Source organism: Myxocyprinus asiaticus, chromosome 2 (assembly GCF_019703515.2).
Source record: "Myxocyprinus asiaticus isolate MX2 ecotype Aquarium Trade chromosome 2, UBuf_Myxa_2, whole genome shotgun sequence".
Classification (NCBI taxonomy): Eukaryota; Metazoa; Chordata; class Actinopteri; order Cypriniformes; family Catostomidae; genus Myxocyprinus; species Myxocyprinus asiaticus.
The window spans coordinates 16,160,465-16,180,417 of NC_059345.1; the positions used below are offsets into that span (position 1 = coordinate 16,160,465).

General features: G+C 44.0%; 1 protein-coding gene across 1 annotated transcript in view; it reads left to right on the plus strand.

The window, feature by feature from the left end:
• Positions 1-19,953, plus strand: part of LOC127413494 (NT-3 growth factor receptor-like) — a 259,870-nt gene that overhangs the window by 168,078 nt on the left and 71,839 nt on the right. Inside the window, exon 12 of the mRNA XM_051650682.1 lies at positions 13,095-13,283. Within this exon, the coding sequence (XP_051506642.1) occupies positions 13,095-13,283 (189 nt within the window). The remainder of the gene's footprint in view (positions 1-13,094; positions 13,284-19,953) is intronic.

Genomic DNA, 19,953 nt, shown 5'->3' on the forward strand with positions numbered 1-19,953 from the left:
TCAAAAATGGCACACAAAGACGTGTCATGGCTGGTTTGACATTGTCGTGTGTCCTTACCAAATCATAACAGACAGCTTTTACATAGAAGTTGTTAAGGTACAGTAAGCAAAAGTGCCTGTTAAATTGTAAAGACCAGAGAGAGGTTGGGAAATGGTCATGTAAAACTAAATTACAAATGTTTACAAGCCAATAAACCTTGACTAACATTATAAATATATAACCTCAGGTTATAGTACATTTAAAAAATATATGTATTACTGTATATGACCCCTTTAACATAATCTGTTCCTTTTATAATGTAATTTCTGTGACTATTAGTCAAATCTGTGACTCATAGTTCATTATAAATAGTCACTTCTAACCAAACAAAATAGTTCCTTTTCTTGCCTTTGATCAACAGAGAGTGTTGGCAGGGGAATCCCCCCTGCAAGTTCCAGACATTGTAACAGTCACAAACACCACATGAAACAAAAATGCTTTTTTTTTTTCTTTTTTTTTTTTAATCAAACATTTAATTCTAAAACGAATTGTTTAGCACTTTCCCTCTTTTCGATATTCATAAGAGTGTTTGTTTTCTGTGTACTTGTCACTTTGCTCGAGTAGTGCGAAAGACCAGTGTGATTTTAAGAGCCACACTGTACAAATATTCCAAGGGCCCCTACACATGTATAAATGTGTGTGCGTGTTTGTTTGATTTTGACAGACTTCTTGGACTACCCACTCATTCTTCTATGAAGAATTATAACTGGAGAGTTAAAAAGAAATGCTGATTTGATACATGTTACATAACCATCTGCGGGGCGACTTGAGGAGAATCAAACAATAATTACATTCTTGCTTCCAGCACTATGACTGATAGAGCCCATTATGCTATCCCAGATTTTGGGTGACAGTGTTTCACCTCTGTGATTATTTGTACTGCACTTTTAAGATTAGCCAGCCTGCACCTCAGCGCTTTGTTTGTCACGATATTTGCAGATGTATTTCGAGGTTCTTCAGAATTGTGATTGAACCCACATTGGTGCTTTGGTCTGGGGAGCTTTGGGAAACTATAATTGGCTCTGGTTATTGATGAGATTTCCTGGTAAAGAACCAGATTTGGCAGCTTGCATTCCTTAAGCTTTAAGTTTAAAGGCCAGTTCATCCAAAAATAGAAATTCTGTAATTTGTTTACTCACCCTCATGCTGTTCCAAACCTGTGTGATTTTCTTTCCTCTATGGATTACATTGTTTGAGTCACTATTTACCCTCATTACATCTTTTAATCATACATTGAAAGTGTGTGGGATGTAATGTTGCCATTCTGCTTAACATCTCCTTTTGTGTTGACAGAAGAGCGAAAGTCATACAGGTTTTTGAACAACATGAGGGTGAATAAATTATAACATAATTTTCATTTTGGGGTGAACTGTCCCTTTAATCACCAAGTGCCATACGTACTTTCCGTAACAAGGATTGTTCCTACCACTGGAGCAATTCAAGCTTGAATCAAGGAGCTCTAAAAAATGGCCTGATGTGCCACCTTGATGTTTTTGAGAATCTGCAGCAGTAGGGGGCAGTCAGTGCTCCAGCTGTACAGGCAACACACCTAGTTGTCAAAACAATGAGCAGGCAGCATGATTTGGAAATAAAACAAACAATATTTTGACTTTTAAAGCAAATTTTTGTATTGTCTAAATCAGAGGTGACCAAACTTATTCCTATGAAGGGCCAAAAATCTAACTTGATTGAGGGCAGTGGGCCAAAAGTAAACATTACATATATCAAACTGTATTATTTTAAAATTAAATATTAATACTGCAAAACTCACAGCACTCTAAAATTAAAATCATAAAGTGTTCCATACTTGCACAATGCACATAATTGATTTCAATATAATTTTTATGTATGTAGTGTCTCTTTCTCATTTGTGAGTCACTTTGAATAAAATGTCTGCTAAACGACTAAATGTAAGCATCTCTTAAAACATGGTTACTGTCTCTTTAAGAACAGTGCATCTTCTCACATTAAACACATGGTAGTTCTGTGCAGTTTTGCGGAGTTTTGGAGAGATGAATATCTCTCTCTATATATAATGGCATGACGTAATACTATCAAGTAGGATATTGTTTTTTTTTTTGTGACAAAGAAGATATTAAAGATACTTCTTATCATAGACCTAGGCTACACACTGTCCTGGATTTCCCTCAGTATTACCATATACTGGGACTGCCTAATGTAATAGGATTATTTAATTAAACAATGCTGTAAAATGTTTTTGTGTAGTTAATGGATTTAGCCTACTTACTTTTATTTGACATTAAAATGGTTTTCCTGTTGTGATATAAAAAAAACTTGAATTGTACTTTTGCTTCTTTTCTTAAGAGACAATGGATAAGGCTGAATGCATTACATTTTGAAAGGAAATAAAAGCTACGGAGTACATTTCTGCAAATTCAAAAATTGAGAGGCCTATTAATTTAGTTGACTCCAAAATATGATTATGATTAAGAACCTGCCGAAATGTGGCATTATATCTTACGGTTATTAAAAATTCTGCGTTGACACGGATATGAAATGCTGCACAACGTATAGCGTGCATTCAAGCCATATTTCATCTCGGATGACTGTACGCACTGTTCCGTGAGTCCACCTAATTACCTGTCATTTCTTGACACTGCTTCTGTTCCCGCTCCATTTTAAACCAACTAGGTTCTGTCTGGCATTATTGAAGGCACACCTCCGACTTTGTAGCTGGCCAATCATAGTGAAGATTTTGGGGTGACACCTGGGATGGCCAATGGAGTGAACTTTCAGACAGCAGGAGGTATTTAAAGGTCATTAAAGTATGCATATACGTACATTTTTAAAAAATCAAATCACTTATACTCTCTACTTTTCAAATAAGATATAGTTTTTGTTATGCAAAAAATAAAACAAAAAATTTTAAAACAAAAAGATTAATTAAAAACGAAGAGCTGCATCAATGGCATATTTGTTTTCTATTTTTTTCCTCCTGTCATCTATGGCAAGGTGGGCCAAATCGAAGGTCATCATGGGCCAACTTTGGCCCACGGGCCCTAGTTTGGGCACCTCTGGTCTAAATGCTTGTCTGTTGCCACAATACATGTATATGATGTAATGTATTTAAATTATCTGAATTTGATATTAAAGATATATTATTTATAATTATTTTAATTATTATATACTAAATTATATTTATTTTCTGGCATCTCAGTAAATATTGATATGTGATTAATTCCAATGAATAATTCGGCACGTCATGTACATAATTCTATTAAAAATTTTAATCGATTGACAGCCCTAATACTTCTACATCCTGTTTAAACCCTTCTCTTAAAGGGGTAGTTCACCCAAAACTGAAAATTCTCTCATCATTTCCTCACCCTCATGCCATCCCAGATGTGCATTACTTTCTTTCTTCTGCTAAACTCAAAGAAAATTTTTAGGAGAATAATTTAGCTCTGTAGGTCCACACAATGCAGTGAATGGTGTCCAGACATTTGAAGTTCCAAAAAGCACATAAAGCCAGCATAAAAGTAATCCAACTGACTCCAGTGGTTAAATCCATATCTTCAGAAGCGATATGATAGGTGTGGGTGAGAAAAATATAAATATTTAAGTCCTTTTTTACCCTAAATCTCCACTTTCACTTCTGGCTTTATGTGTTTTTTGTGGGTTTTTCGTTTTTCTGCGTTCTTGATCAGATCACACATGGCCAATCATGTTGCCTTTCAAAGTAATTTAAAAAAGAGCATGCTAATAAAATGTGACGTCATCCATAGCAACGAGGGCAACTCCGCCTTACTCTTATCTTAAGAATTCCTTACTAAAACTTGCTCTTAGCAGTTTTGTGAATAGGTTTTAAGCAAAAACTCCTAGCTAGGAGCTCTTTGGAGAATGTCTCGGTTACATAAGTAACCTTGGTTCCCTGAGACGAAGGGAATGAAACATTGCGTGCCAACACATATGGGGAGGTCCTTCCACACGACTTAGTTGAAACCTCTACAATAACGCCAATATTCTAATATTGGCTATGGTGTTTGAGCCACGCCCATTTAGGCACAAAGCTGTCTGCTATAAAAGCAGGTGCAAAAACACTATTCCTCAGAATTTTCTGACTGAGGGACAAGGAGTGCATCGCTCATGCCTCAGAAGAACTCTTGAGTCTTATAGTGCGGCCAGCATTCACAATGTCTCGTTCCCTTTGTCTTTGGGAACTGAGTTTACGTACGTAACCGAGACGTTCCCTTACGACTCAGTACACTTGACGTGGGGAACAGAATCCGGTCACACTGCACTACTCATCATAACCTTCCAGAGAGGAAACATGACGCAGCAGTGAGTATGCCGCAAGTGAGTGACCCTCATGTTAGGCCAGAATGGGAGCACTCAGAATGAATATATGAACTATAGTCATATAGTATGAATTAACCCCTTCACGAACCCAGTCGGGAAGGGAGTTATTTATAATGAAAGTGCTTGTGACTTTATGGTAAATTACAACGGCCTGATGCAGGCGGTTGTGTAAAATGATGGGGAGCCCATACTTAAGGGAAGGGGCATAAGTATATGTTTGGAAAACGAAATAGCAAGCGCTCTAAACAGTGAGGACTTGTGAAGAGAGAGACGTTACATCTAGGTTGTAAAATGATGTTCATCATGATGGCGCCGTGGATGGCTGCCTCGGTGTGGAGCTCCTCAGTTCTTTTGTTGTTTTTGTTTGTTTGTCCTGTGTTTAGTAATCTTTCTCCAATCAGTTTTAAAGAGACGAACTGCTGAACATTCGACAGCTTAGACCAGACAGTCTTTTCCCGGTTTTTGAATATTCAGACGTTTTGCTAGACATTTTAGTTGGAGGCGCGGCTTTGTTGTTCAGGAGACGCAGGCGAGGGAGACGAGCCGGTGCGCTGGTCAAATTCTGTCGGCATGGATTTCGAACAGCGCTGCCGAGTATTCATCTTGCGAATCTCTGCTCTCTTCCTAACAAAACGGACGAACTACATCTCCTCACCCGCACAAACAAGGACTTTTCAACCTCTGCTGCCTTGTGCTTCACAGAAACCTGGCTCAGTGAAGCCATTCCGAACAGCGCGTTACATCTGCCGGGCTTTCAGCTGTTCAGAGCGGATCGCATCGTGGAGTTGATGGGGAAAACGAGAGGCGGTGGAACATGCTTTTACATCAGTGAAAGTTGGTGTACAGATGTAACAACGTTAAAGAGGATGTGCTGTCCTAATTTGGAAGCACTCTTTATTAACTGTAAGCCTTTCTACTTGCCGTGGGATTTTTCCTTGTTTATTCTGGTGAGTGTGTATATCGCACCAAACACGTATTTGAATGCCGCACTGCAACAGCTGGCTGATCAAATCACAGACACAGAACAACAATACCCGGACTCAGTTATTATTATTCTTGGGGATTTTAACAAAGCAAATCTCACACGTGAACTGCCCAAATACAAACAGCACTTTACATGCCCCACCAGAAACAGGAACATACTGGATCACTGCTATACAACAATAAAGGATGCATATCGCTCTGTCTCTAGAGCAGCTTTGGGACTCTCTGATCACTGTCTGGTTCATCTTCTTCCAACCTACAGGCAGAAATTAAAATCAACCAAGCCAGTAGTAAGGACTGTAAAGTGATGGACCAATGAAGCAGAGCGGGAACTATAAGCCTGCTTCGATTGCACGGATTGGAGTGTTTTTGAGGGTGCAGCCACAGACCTGGACGAGCTCACAGATACTGTTACATCATATATCAGTTTCTGTGAGGATATGTGCATTCCTACTAGGACTTATTTAAAGTTCAACAATGACAAACCGTGGTTTACAGCAGAGCTCAGACAGCTTCGTCAGGCCAAAGAGGATACTTACAAGGGTGGGGATAATGTCTTGTACAATCAGGCCAGGAGCACACTGAACAAGGATATCAGAGTGGCTAAAAGAAGATACTCTGAGAAGCTGAAAAACAAGTTTTCAGCTAACGACCCTGCATCAGTGTGGAGTGGCATGAAACAACTCACAAATTACAGGACTCCTACCCCCAACCCTGTAGGGAACCAACAACTGGCTGATGACCTGAATGTGTTCTACTGCAGATTTGAAAGGCCCAATCTCACACCTGACACCCACTCTGACCTTCACTTTACACAAACACCAACACCTCCTGCAACCCCCCTCCTCCCCCCTCCTGCTACTCAACCTGCACTTATGATCTGTGAAGATGATGTGAGCCGCGACTTTCAGAAACAAAAGACGAGGAAAGCTTCAGGCCCAGATGGCGTCTCACCAGTGTGTCTTCGATCCTGTGCTAACCAGCTGGCCCCCATCTTTACACAGATCTTCAATAGATCACTGAATCAGTGTGAAGTCCCATGCTGCTTCAAACGCTCAATCATTATTCCTGTCCCAAAGAAACCAAAAATCACAGGACTTAATGACTACAGACCTGTCGCCCTGACGTCTGTGGTCATGAAATCATTTGAGAGACTGGTGTTGGCCCACCTGAAGAACATCACTGGACCCTTTCTAGATCCCCTTCAATTTGCTTATCGAGCAAACATGTCTGTGGATGATGCAGTCAACATAGGATTGCATCATATCCTGCAACATCTGGACAGACCAGGGACATATGCAAGGATCCTTTTTGTGGACTTCAGTTTGGCTTTCAACACCATCATCCCAGCTATACTCCAGAATAAATTACACCAACTCTCTGTTCCCATGTCGATCTGTCAGTGGATTACCAGCTTTCTGATGGACAGGCAGCAGCTTGTGAGACAGAGGAAACTCACTTCTATCACCTGTACAGTCAGCACTGGTGCCCCCAGGGATGTGTGCTCTCCCCACTACTCTTATCCCTCTACACCAATGACTGCATCACCAAGGACCCCTCTGTCAAGCTCCTGAAGTTTGCAGACAACACCACTGTCATTGGCCTCATCTGAGATGACGATGAGTCTGCATACAGAAGGGAGGTTGAACAGCTGGCTGTCTGGTGCAGTCAAAACAACCTTGAGCTGAACATGCTCAAAACGGTGGAGATCATTGTGGAGTTTAGAAGGAACACCCCAACACTGACCCCCCTCACCATTATAAACAGCACTGTGGCAGCAGTGGAGTCATTCAGGTTCCTGGGCACTACCATCTCACAGGACCTGAAGTGGGAGACCCACATTGACTCCATTGTGAAAAAGGCCCAGCAGAGGTTGTACTTCCTTCGCCAGCTGAGGAAATTCAACCTGCCACAGGCGCTGCTGATACAGTTTTACTCAGCAGTCATTGAGTCTGTCCTCTGCACTTCAGTAACTGTCTGGTTAGGTTCAGCTACAAAATCAGACATCAGAAAACTACAAAGGACAGTTCGGACTGCTAAGAGGATTATTGGTCGGTCCCCCCCCCCCCCACCCCCACCCCTACTTCAAGAACTATACACTTCCAGAGTGAGGAAAAAGGCTGGAAAAATCACTCTGGACCCCACTCACCCTGCCCATTACCTTTTTGAACTGTTGCCTTCTGGCCGACGCTTCAGAGGGACAGTGTTTTCCCTCAGGCTATCCATCTCATGAACAGTTAAATTGCCCCACTGAGCAATAACTATGTGCAATACACAGTTTAGTCTTTTTTATATTTATCCAACACATCCAACCACTTCTGTCATTTCATTCCTCTGGAAAAAAAAACAACAACAACAACAAAAAAATTTTTTTGCACTGTACATAACAGATTGTATTAGATTTGCACTACCCATGTATATGTGTGTATGTATGTATGCGTGTATCTGTACGTATGTGTATATTTATTTTTTATTATTATATATGTCTTGCTGCTGTTTTTGTATTGTTTTTGTATTGTTGTACACTGGAAGCTCCTGTCACCAAGACAAATTCCTTGTATGTGTAAGCATACTTGGCAATAAAGCTGATTCTGATTCTGATTCTGAAAACCTTTTGAAAGTGTTTTGAGAAACCATCCTGCTGCAAAACAAAAGTTTTGTAAAGACACACCATTTGTCAATGCCCATGAGGAGGCCATGCCTCTAGTTGAGTGTGCTTTAACACCATAAGATATAATGCCATATTTCGCAGATCTTACCCTGCGACTCGTAAGCCAGGGCAATCGCATCAACAATCCAGTGAGAAAGTCTTTCTTGGAGATGGACATTCCTTTCATACGTCCTTCGTGGCACACAAAGAGCTGATCAGACAGTCTGAACTGGCGGGTTCGCTCAATTTATGCATGTAGCGCCTACACAGGGCATGACAAATGCAAGGATAAAAAGCCCACTGTAACACGGTGCAATTGGTACACGAAGTACGCGTCCTTCAGATCTATTGACGCAAATCAGTCCTGAGGATGGATGTGTGATCAGATCTATTTCTGAGTTAACATTATGAATGGGCGTGTTGCGAGCGCGCAATTCAAGCATCTCAGAACTAGAATGGGGCGAAGCCTGCCGTCTTTCTCCAGAATGAGGAATTAACGGCTGTAAATCATGCTGTGTGTGTCGCAGTCTGTCGCTACTCATATCCAGGGCGACCTCAACACTGCACCGGACGCGCTGTCACGGCAGGTTACCCTCAGGGGAGAGTGGAGACTCCACCCTCAGGTGGTCCAGCTGATTGGGAGTCGATTCGGACAGGCACAGGTAGACCTGTTCGCCTCCCAAGAATCCTCCCACTGCCCGCTCTGGTACGCCCTGACTGAGGCACCTCTCAGCATAGATGTGCTGGCACACAGCTGGCCTCCTGGCCTACGCAAATATGCGTTCAGACTCTGTGCAAGGTCAGGGAGGACGAGGAGCAGGTCATCCTGGTAGCACCCTACTGGCCCACACAGACGTGGTATCGGGCCTCACGCTCCTCGTGACAGCCCCCCCGGCGAATTCACCTGAGGAAGGACCTTCTTTCTCAGGGATGGGGCACCATCTGGCACCCGCGACCAGACCTCTGGAATGACCCGCGGTGGTAGACACGATCACTCAGGCTAGGGCCCCCTCTATGAGGTGCCTGTATGCCTTTAAGTGGCATCTATCCACTAAGTGGTGTTCTTACCGACGGGAAGACCCCCAGAGATGCGCAGTTGGATCGGTGCTTTCCTTCCTGCAGGAGAGGTTGGAAGGGCGGCTGTCCCCTTCCGCCTTGAAGGTGTACGTTGCTGCTATAGCAGCACACCATGACACAGTGGACGGTAAGTCCTTAGGGAAGCATGACCTGATCATCAGGTTCCTGAGAGGTGCCAGGAGGCTGAACTCCTCCAGACCGTGCCTTGTTCCCTCATGGGACCTCTCTATAGTTCTTCAGGGTCTACAGAGAGCCCCCTTTGAGCTTTTGCAGTCAGCTGAGCTTAAGGCACTCTCCTTGAAGACTGCCCCCCTGACTGTGCTCACTTCCATCAAGAGGGTAGGAGACCTGCAAGCGTTCTCTGTCAGCGAAACGTGCCTGGAGTTCGGTCCGGGCTACTCTAACGTGATCCTGAGACCCCGACCGGGCTATGTGCCCAAGGTTCCCACGACCCCTTTTAGGGACCAGGTGGTGAACCTGCGAGCGCTGCCCCAGGAGGAGGCAGACCCAGCCCTGTTGTTGCTGTGTCCGGTGCATGCTTTACGCATCTATTTGGATCGCACGCAGAGCTTTAGGATCTCTGAGCAGCTCTTTGTCTGCTTTGGTGCACAGCGGAAAGGAAGCACTGTCTCCAAGCAGAGGATCGCCCACTGGCTCATTGATGCCATAGCTATGGCATATCACACCCAGGACGTGCCGCCCCCGGTAGGGCTACGAGCCCATTCTACCAGGGGTGTAGCGGCCTCCTGGGCCCTGGCCAGGGGTGTCTCTCTAACAGACATTTGCAGTGCAGTGGGCTGGGCAACACCCAACACCTTTGCAAGGTTCTACAACCTCCGGGTGGAACTGGTTTCGTCCCAGGTAGTGGCATGCAATACAAGTGGATAAACCCAGGATAGCCGGCCGGGTGTATCGCTTGCACATATCACCTTTCACCTCCTCTGAGCTGAAGACGTGCGCCATTAATTCCCAGTAGTGTTCACAAACTATGTTCCTTGGTTGACTTCCTCCAAGCCCTGTGGCAGTCGAGTTTTCGGAGAGACTCGCTGCCGGCCCAGTACACGTCCTAACTAAGAGCCCTGTTCTGGGGTTGGTGCTCCACATGTGACAGTTCCCTGTAAGGTGACCCCATGCGATTGTATATCTTCTGCTAATTTGTTTCCCTGTTGGCAAACTGCGTCTTCCTTGGGCAGAGCCCCCTCTGCCACAATCTCCATGTTTGTAGTAACTCCTCCCCCACTGGGTAGGATCTACAATAAGACTTATCCACATGGTCGGCAAGACCATGTGATGTATTTTCCACTTAAATATCCCCCCCTCTCTTTGGGCGAGGTGTGGTCTCCACGGTGTCCTCCCCTTGGGAGGGACACCCCCCGACTAGACCTGGCGACCCAGTCGGATAATCCCCCTTGTTTTTTAGGGAGTGGAAAAAAGAAGGGGAAAAGAGGCCATGACTGGGTTAGCCTGTCTCTATCTTTTGGGTAGTCGACTTGTCCCCAAAGGCCCGTCGACACTCATAACTATGTCGGGGGAGGTTACGTGTCGGCCTGGTGCGCTGGCTATGAGGCACACAGTTGCCTGCCCCTCACACACCACCAGTTCACGTAACACAGTTGAGCCAGTTGAGGCATTTTGTATAAGGACCCCTAGTGTCAGTACACCGACACAACGTTGAGTGAGTGACAGATAGGGAACATCCTGGTTACTTGCGTAACCTCCATTATCTGATGGAGGGAATGAGACGTTGTGTCCCTCCTGCCACAACGCTGAACTACCCGCTGAAATGGCCAGACCTTGTCTCGGCTCCTCAGCATAAAACCTGAATGAGTGGTTGCATACCAGCTCCTTTTATACCCATATGTCCGGGGGAGTGGCATGCAAATACCACTCGCCAATTTTTATTGGCCTTTTATCAAAGACCAGAGGTGTCTCGGGCTCCCAAGAGGTTACGCAAGTAACCAGGACGATTCTCATAATACAGACCTCAACTTCCAGGTCAAGGTGCTGTCACTCAAAAACTCACTAGCCAAAAAGAACCCATCCCTGTTAGCCCCGCCCACATGAGAAATTTGTGGCAGAACTGCAAATGAAAACTCAGGGAGTGTAAATAAAAAACTTTGGAAGCATATATGAAAACTATTGCGGCACATTTGTAAGTCCTGATCAGCGAAAGCAATCAGAGAATATCGTTAACAAAGGATGATGTTCATTTGAAGACTAAGTCTAAGATTTTGCCTTTGGTTTCATTTATTTATTTTAGTTTCAGAGGGGTTTTATTTATTATCAGTTTAATCAAATCTAATCCGATAGTTCTGTTGCTATGTGAGCTAAAGAAATTCTTATCAAATTGCAAAGATCCATCTACCCAAAATTTAAAGGAATAATTCACCCAAAAATGATTTTTTTTTTTTTTTACTCTGTCTCTCTCTGTCTGTCATGTAGTTTTTTCTACTGAAAATCTTTTTTGATAGCCATGGCCTCTAATTCATTTACATTGTATGGAAAAGGGCAGGTTGGACATTTCACTATAAATAACTCCTTTTGTGTTCCACAGAAGAAAGTCATATGAGTTTCAAAAGATGAGGGTAAATGATAACAGTATTATTGAGTGAACTATTCCTTTAAGAATTCATTGAAGTTATTACATTACACTATGTATAAAAGTGTTTCATATATATATACAAGTGCGCAGGTCACTTTCAGTCTGGTATTTGTGTGCCAGTGGTTGGCCTGCTCTTATTAAAGTTCTTGTACACACCTTTAACACACCTTGCACCTCGGTTTTCTTTGGCTGGTGTTACACCTAGCAGGTTTGGGCAATGTTCCATCACCCTGAGACAATATAGGTGAGAAAAAAATACCTTTCAGGTCTCTTCAGGTGTCCACTGAGTCTCAAACTGCTACTGATGTAAGATATGTGAGATGGTGAGACTGATTGAATCTAAATATATACTGTAGGCCTATACTGTGAGCAGCCTACTATAAAGTAAAACGTGTCTCTTGTTCATTTTTAAGGTAACAAGATGTTTTGGTATATTTTGCCTTTTTAATGCCTCCAAATAATGGTATTTCAAAATTTTTTCTGGACTACAAAGCAAGTATTCACATATTTGATAGAAACACTATACTTACTTTAGCTTTTTTTGTCGGGTTGTCGATTTAACGTGTTAATTTAGTTTGATTAATAATTAAAAATGTTTAAAGTCTTAAAAAATCAACACAATTAATCATGCCCCCTGTCGTACAGTATATACGTATATTCCATAAGAAGGAATTTTCCTATGTACCATTGGAGCAATTCAAGCTTGAAGTACCATCTTTATCTTTTTGTGATTTGCAGTCACCAGGGGGCAGTCAGCACAGCGCAGTCAGCGCAGCATGTATGCACAAACCCAGTTTGAGAGAAAAGTGTGCAATTTGTGGGAAAGATGCAGTATAGAAGGTATAGAACAGTATGTGGCTAATGGGCTAAACTTTGGTCAAATTTGATTCATAGATGTACAAAAAACTATTTAAAGAAAGTCTGAAGGTGAAGTGCCACAACTGGCTCATACCATATTGGCCTAAATTTGGTTTGGTTCCATACCAATAACTATGCAGTATTTATCACATATTCTTTACCTGTCCCTGGTCAAAAATGACCCTAAGACAATACGAGGGTTAAACTTTGGCATGTAATTCGCACTGAATCATTTAGAGTATGGACATAATGTCTCAAATTGTGTGGCTTATTGAGGAGAGCACTTGCGATTTTCACCTGCTGGACGATAACGCAGGTGAAAAAATCCCATAGACTAGCACTAAAAGAGAGACCCAAGCCATATCTAGAGACCAGAATATCATAAAGACAAGGTCAACTTTTTTGACCTGGGCCAGTAATCAACTACTTAACAATCACATAACAACACACTGGCAACCACTCACAACACCTTAGCATTGTGGAAGCTACTGTTCTTTTGCACAGGCAACCACCACTCACATTTTCCGCAGTAAAATTGAGTTTTCTTTGTGTTTGTTTTTCAGGCCCTGTGGCAGTCATCAGTGGGGAGGAAGACTCTGCAAGTCCTCTTCATCATGTCAACCATGGGATCGTCACCCCCTGCTCTCTTGATGCGGGACCTGATGCTGTGGTCATTGGCATGAGTCGCATTCCTGTCACTGAGAACCCACAGTACTTTCGACATGGACACAACTGTTACAAGCCCACCACATGTGAGTGTAAATCTTAATACTTCAATTTGAATGTGGCTGTTGGTTCTACAAATGCATTTAGGTAAACATGAAATCAAAATGGACCCTATTTACTTTCTAAAAATGTATGTGTTTTTGGTTTTATTGTGCATGATTCATCAGTACATGTTATTACAGGGGTTTAGGAAGGTGCTGTAATAGTTCTTTCAGCATCATTGTTTTAGGCTACTGTTTTAAGCCCAAGGTACAGTATACTTAGATTTTGATGCGAATGCTCAGCGTATGCATACGGTCGAATGTGAGCCTGTCAAAGTATACTCCATATGACTGTGCGCGCATATTCAGGCAGTTGGCACATACGCTACAACTGCTATAAGACACTGGACTATTTTTGTTCAAAAGTTTAGACCCATAAAGATGTCTTTATATTCCTTCAGACTCCAGTTATACAAATGCAGGTATCTACTGACCTCCTCACACGTGCTCTTTACTTGCACATCCACTGTTGTTGATTTTACCTTTGTCTCCTGTTGTTTACCGGCGATTACATCATCTTCTAGCGCTTCTTTGTGACAACAACAGCAACTTGCCACCTTGTGGACCCACTAATTAGTGCAAATAATTCCAAGCACATGCACATTCTGCGCATTCAAAGATGCGCAGTTATAAAAATCTGGATGCGCTTGATCAGTGCACGAGCAATCTGCTGATTATGAGATTTTTGCACTTGTCCTGTACACAGTCGCTCAGTGTTCACATCTGACCGAAGGATACTTTTGGGCTTTAGACTACCCTAAAATCTTGCCAAATAATTGATGCAGTAATTTAATGCCGTTTATGTTCATGTTAGTGTAAAAAAGGTTTATGTCAATCATATTAATTTGGTATTACAATCTATTCCATTGTAAATTACCATTGGGATACATTGGACTCGGATGCACGAGGCTGAACTTGACCTCCAGCCTCCACATTCTGGTCAAAAAGCCTCCTCAAAAGTGCAGGTGTTTTTTTAGGAGGAGGTAGTCCTCCACAATCCACTGCAAACTTGCATTCAAGTGTGGCTCCATTGTGGTCTGGAATGTCCGCTTTTTCTGATCCAATCAATTACTGATGGATATAATCATGTCAGGGTTTCTGCGGGTTTCAGCAATTTAAATTTAAGACTTTTTAAGACCTTTTTAAGACCATTATGAATGCAATTTAAGACCTATTTAACATCATTACTGGCAAACAAATTATGAAGGATATGAAGGAAAATCAGAGTCCCAGAATTACTTGCAAAGTAAATTAATTTATTCACATTCAACATGAACATGACTACACAGAACTGTGTACACAAGAGTAATGTGTGTGTGTGTGTGTGTGTGTGTGTGTGTGTGTACACAATAACTAGGCTACATTAATCTGATCTTTTCTCCCTTGGCTGCAATCTCCTCCTCAATGTTCTTGAGCTCAGCTAACTTTTCCTTGTAGCCTCTCCTCAGAGCATTTGACTTTGTTATGAGCTGGGCCATTCGACTGCCAGCCTTGCCCTCAGCCTCCTCTGCAAACCTGTCTGTGTCTCTGGCCTGACTTTCAGAAACCTCTTGGATGGTTTTCCTTTTCTTTTTTAGTACCTTCAGGTAATCCTCTATAGCCTTTCTCTTCTGGCCCTGTGCATCAGACTCCTGCTTCCTTCTCTTTTGATCAAGGTGGACACGGTACCTGGACCTGGCTGATGCCACAGAAGTCAGGAGCTTTTTTGTGAGGGGAACCTTGGTAACCCCCCGTGTAGAGTGACATAATCACACACAAGCCTGTGTGCAACAACAGTGTCCTCCTGCATGTTGCAAGTCTCCACTCTCCACAGAGGCCTGTCCATGTGTCAGAATGAGCAGCTTCTGACAGAAAGCCCAAATCTGATATATGATTACCACATTCATATACAATTGAATGTACATGGTGCTTCAAGGTAATTCAAATAATACCATGGTACTACTATGGTATTTCACTATATGTCTACCTTATTTGTAAACCACTGTATTAACATAGTGCTCCTGCAACCGGTCCTGCTCGACCTGCTCCGAATGGGATTCGAACTGGCGTCTCCTGCATGGAAGGCGGGCATGCTAACAAGGAGACTAAAGGCTACAGCCTCTAGCGTCAGTCGCTAATGCACCGCTTGAGACCAGGGGAGTGAGGTTTACACACTGCACAGCTACCTACCAGCTGGCTACCCTTACACTCACCCCCCTAAACCTCACTCCCATCCAGGTCACGGCACCACTGCAACCGGTCCTGCTCGACCCACTCCGAATGGGATTTGAACCAGCATTTCCGGCATGGGAGGCGGGCGTGCTAACGAGGAGGCTAAAGGCTACAGCCTCTAGCGTCAGTCGCTAGTGCGCCTCTTGAAGCCAGGGGAGTGAGGTTTACACACTGCACAGCTACCTATTACACTCCCAGGTAATGGTACATGTCCAAAAACATGGTAATGCCATGGTACATTTCTATGTGTTTTCGTGTAGGATTTTAAGTGTTTTGATACTCTTTTGGTCGTACAATTTCTTTACCTGCAGAAGTCGTTTACAAGCTGCATACGTGTTGAACTTAATAAAAACCTTCTTTATCACTGGCAAATGATAGGATGCATTTGTAGATTTGGTTTCCATTGATTGTAGATCCACTGCAACCAGCATTATCTTTATTTTCCATGTTTTAAAATATTCTGTGAGCATGCTGACAAATGAGAGCGCGCACCAAATGATTCAGCAGCGCGCGCATAAGCTTTCTGAGTCATTCAGATTGAATCGTGAACCGATTCAGACCACTTTGCTATAACCTGTGACCAATTCATTGTTAAGAACCGACTCAGATGAGCAATTCATTTGTGAGTCAGACTTATTTAGTTCTGATTCAAAACTGGCTATAGTAAACACCAGTGTGATGTATTATGCAGTGGTGTAGCTTTTTGTCAATGCTACGCACTACCTTAACAAAAATACAGCTTCGCTACTGAAAAGCTACTTGGTTTAAAAACTAGCGAAGCTACCACCTCACTACTGAGAAATGTAGTTAAGCTAATAGCTTGCTATTTGTAGCGAAGCTACTGCCCATCACTGTATGTAGGACAGTGGCAATGACGGCTTCCTCACATTGTTCTAGCTGTGCTCAAATAACTATCCCCCCAGCTAGATTTCTTGCAAAATAACCACCAGCACAGCTAGAACTGTGTGAGGTAGACACCATTACAACTGTCCTACATACCATTTTGGGGATAAGTGAAACAATATACACATTTAAAAAATGGGTGAACTATCCTTTTAATATGCAACAGAATAGATCATCACACTTTGCCATAGCATTGCTATTGAAAAAAAATCTATGAATGTGAGAATAAAAATTATGTAATGCTTGCTAATAAATAAAACTTTTACTTACTTTGACACGTTTCAGTAAGTGCAGGGCTGTCGCATGCCCCAAAAAAATGGGACCTCAGGTACCTCGGCTGTACATGCTCGCCTTCCCAGAAATGTACATGCAGGTCCAACTGCTTGGTTTTGTTTATTTGATTTAGACTTTGGTCGAACATCAGCATGATGACGGACCCTTATTAATTTTTGAGATGAGGTCTCTTTAAATGAAATCTGCCAATCCAATTTGCATAATGAAGGTTTTAGCGAAGTCAGAATCAGGGAATATGGTTTGAAACAGCTCACCTATGTCTTCATTGCTTTTATATGTTTTGCTACAGTGTGTAAAGTTCAGAGCACCTCCACTTTTAATGTTGGCGTAGATCCAAATGCTGTCCGGAGGTCGCTTACTGGAGTTGCAGGAGTTAACATTGTTAGTGCAGACAGGGTCGCACTGCGGCCGGACTTTGGTGATGCTCCCAATGTGAATTCAGAACAATATTGAGTGATGGCAGGCGTTTGCTGGTGGCTTTTTACAGTGGATTTATGTTTTTCTGACTTCCCTAATGCATTTATACCCAAAGTTCCTATTTTGAGCGTTTTCTTGCACAAGGTGCAGCAGGCTTCAATTTCATTATTTTCAACAGGCTTCAACCAAGCACTAAATGCACTGTTCTCGAGCCAGATCTCGTTGAACTTGCACTTAACCATAATAGATGAAAGTTACGTTAACAGAAACAATTTAACTTATTACTTCTAGAAGTAGCAATACTTTTTTTATGGGAGGAGGGGCCACATTAGCCCACACACCACATTGTGGGCGTGCTCCGATAAATTCTGTCCGGGCTACACAATTTGCATGAGTGGTTTCGTTTTGTAGTTTTGTTACAGCGTGATCAATAAAAAATAAAGAAATTCTCCAAAAAACACATTTAAAAGCGAGGCTGAAGTTTAGAACTTTATAAAAGTAACATTAACTTCATAATCCAATACATTTTTTAAGACCTGTCGAAATCGTATTTAAGACATTTAAGACATTTTAAGGCCTAAAATTCGGATTATTGGATTTGAGACTTTTTAAGACTTTTTAAGGACCCGCGGAAACCCTGCATGTAGACATTTGTTTTCTCATTGAATATTCTCTTACACTCAGAAACTTGGCATATTAAAGAAGGAAAATGGGTTGTAAAGGCCATTTAATGTTGACTAAGTAAATTGAACTTGATAAAATAATAAAACATTTTTAACAAGTTTCACCATGAATTTTTCGAAAAGAAATTGATGTTTGTGAGAGGTGTCTGGCTCTTGACCTTTTCGCTAGCCTGCAGTATATGCTCATTATATACTACAGTATATCGATCACCATGAAGAGGTTGTTTGTATACAGTAAGCACAGTGTTCCCTATCTGTCACTCACTCGACGTTGGTGTCGATGTAGTGACACTAGGGGTCACTCTTGGGAGCCCAAGACACCTCTGGTCTTTGATAAAAGGCCAATGAAAATTGGCGAGTGGTATTTGCATGCCACTCCCCCGGACATACGGGTATAAAAGGAGCTGGTATGCAACCACTCATTCAGATTTTGTCTTCGGAGCCGAACGGTCATGCTCATTGAGCTGAATAGCACTGTTCATTCACCTCTGCTGGATCTGACGGCGCATTTCAGCGGCTTCTCCCTCCTCTGCACTGGTGCACTGCAGAGAACGCCCCTGGGTGCTTCGGCAGAAAAACTAGAGAATATATCTTCTGAAAGAGCATTTTTCCCCTCTAAAAGAGTATATTTCTCTAAAAGAGCGCACACACGGAACGTCTTTTTAAAGACGCGTCTTTCTAAAGATGCCTTTCCGATTGTGTGTTATTCCTGATTGCGGTTGTTTTCTCTCAACTTCGGATGGTCATGATTGCTGTCTTTCGTGTCTGGGCGCGACCCACACGGAGGCAACGTTTATGAATGGTTCATGTTCTCACTGCGAGAACATGACCATGGCAACGTTGCGGTCGCGGCTTGCTTTAGTAAGAAAGCAAGCCACCCCAGCGGCTCCCCGCCTCGGTCCTCCTACCTACGGGTATGAGGTCAGCGTGGCTAGCACTGGGGGCGATTTGTGGACCTCAATGGGATCGTCTCCGCCGGGTCTCCCCCCGCTGACCTCCCATTCCCCAGCACGCTCGTCTGCCCCAATCAGGCTTCCGGATGAGTTCGCCGGCTCGTCACATGGCGAGTCTGGCTTCTTGTTCGGGGCCCGTGAAGATTATGAGCTCTCGAGCGCAGCATAGGAGAGCGGGCTTGTCCAGTCAGACGCAGAAGCTTCAGCTGGGCTTCCCCCTTCGGGGACGGTTGCCCAGTCACAGGCCGATGCCGAAATGATGGACATGCTTTCCCGGGCGGCCGTGAGCATCGGGCTAGAGTGGAACCCTCCACTCTCCCCTGAACCCTCGCGGCTTGATGATTGGTGACTGGGCTCGCGGCGCCGCTCAAAACAGCCGTGCCCCGCTCCAGTGCCATTCTTCCCGGAGGTGCATGAGGAGCTGACGAAGTCGTGGGAGGCACCTTTTACTGCCCGACCCCGACTCCGCAGTTCCCCCGCTCTCACTACCTTCGATGGCGGGGCGGCCAGGGGCTATACGGCAATTCCCCTGGTGGATAAGGTGCTCGCGGTGCACTTATGCCCGCAAAGTGCCGCCACCTGGCATGGACACCCTAAGCTCCCGTCCAAGCCCTGTAGGCTCACGTCGTCCCTGACGGCTAAGGCCTACAGCGCTGCTGGACAAGCCGCCTCTGCCCTGCACGCCATGGCTCTCCTGCAGGTCCACCAAGCCAAGGTGCTGAAAGAACTGCACGAGGGTAGTTCCACCCCAGGTTTGATGCAGGAACTGCGCTCGGCGACCGACCTTGCCCTCCGGATGATGAAGGTCACGGCGCGGTCTCTCGGGCGGACGATGGCCACACTAGTGGTCCAGGAGCGCCACCTTTGGCTCAACCTGGTTGAGATGGGCGAGGCCAACAAGACGCGGTTCCTTGCTGCCCCCATTTCCCAGGTGGGCCTATTTGGCGACACCGTTAAGGACTTTGCCCAGCAGTTATCGACGGTAAAGCAGCAGACGGAAGCAATCCGGCACTGCCCCGGCGCGGCTCAAGATCCCGCACCCTGTCTGCTCATCGCAGCCTGCCCCTCCGGCCCGGCCCCGGCTTGGAGCCCACCGCAGGAAGCCGATGCCACCCGTCTCACAGCCGGCGCCAAAGAACCCACGGAGGTCCTCGAAGCGCCCCTGAGACGGGCAACACAGGGACGAGGGAACCC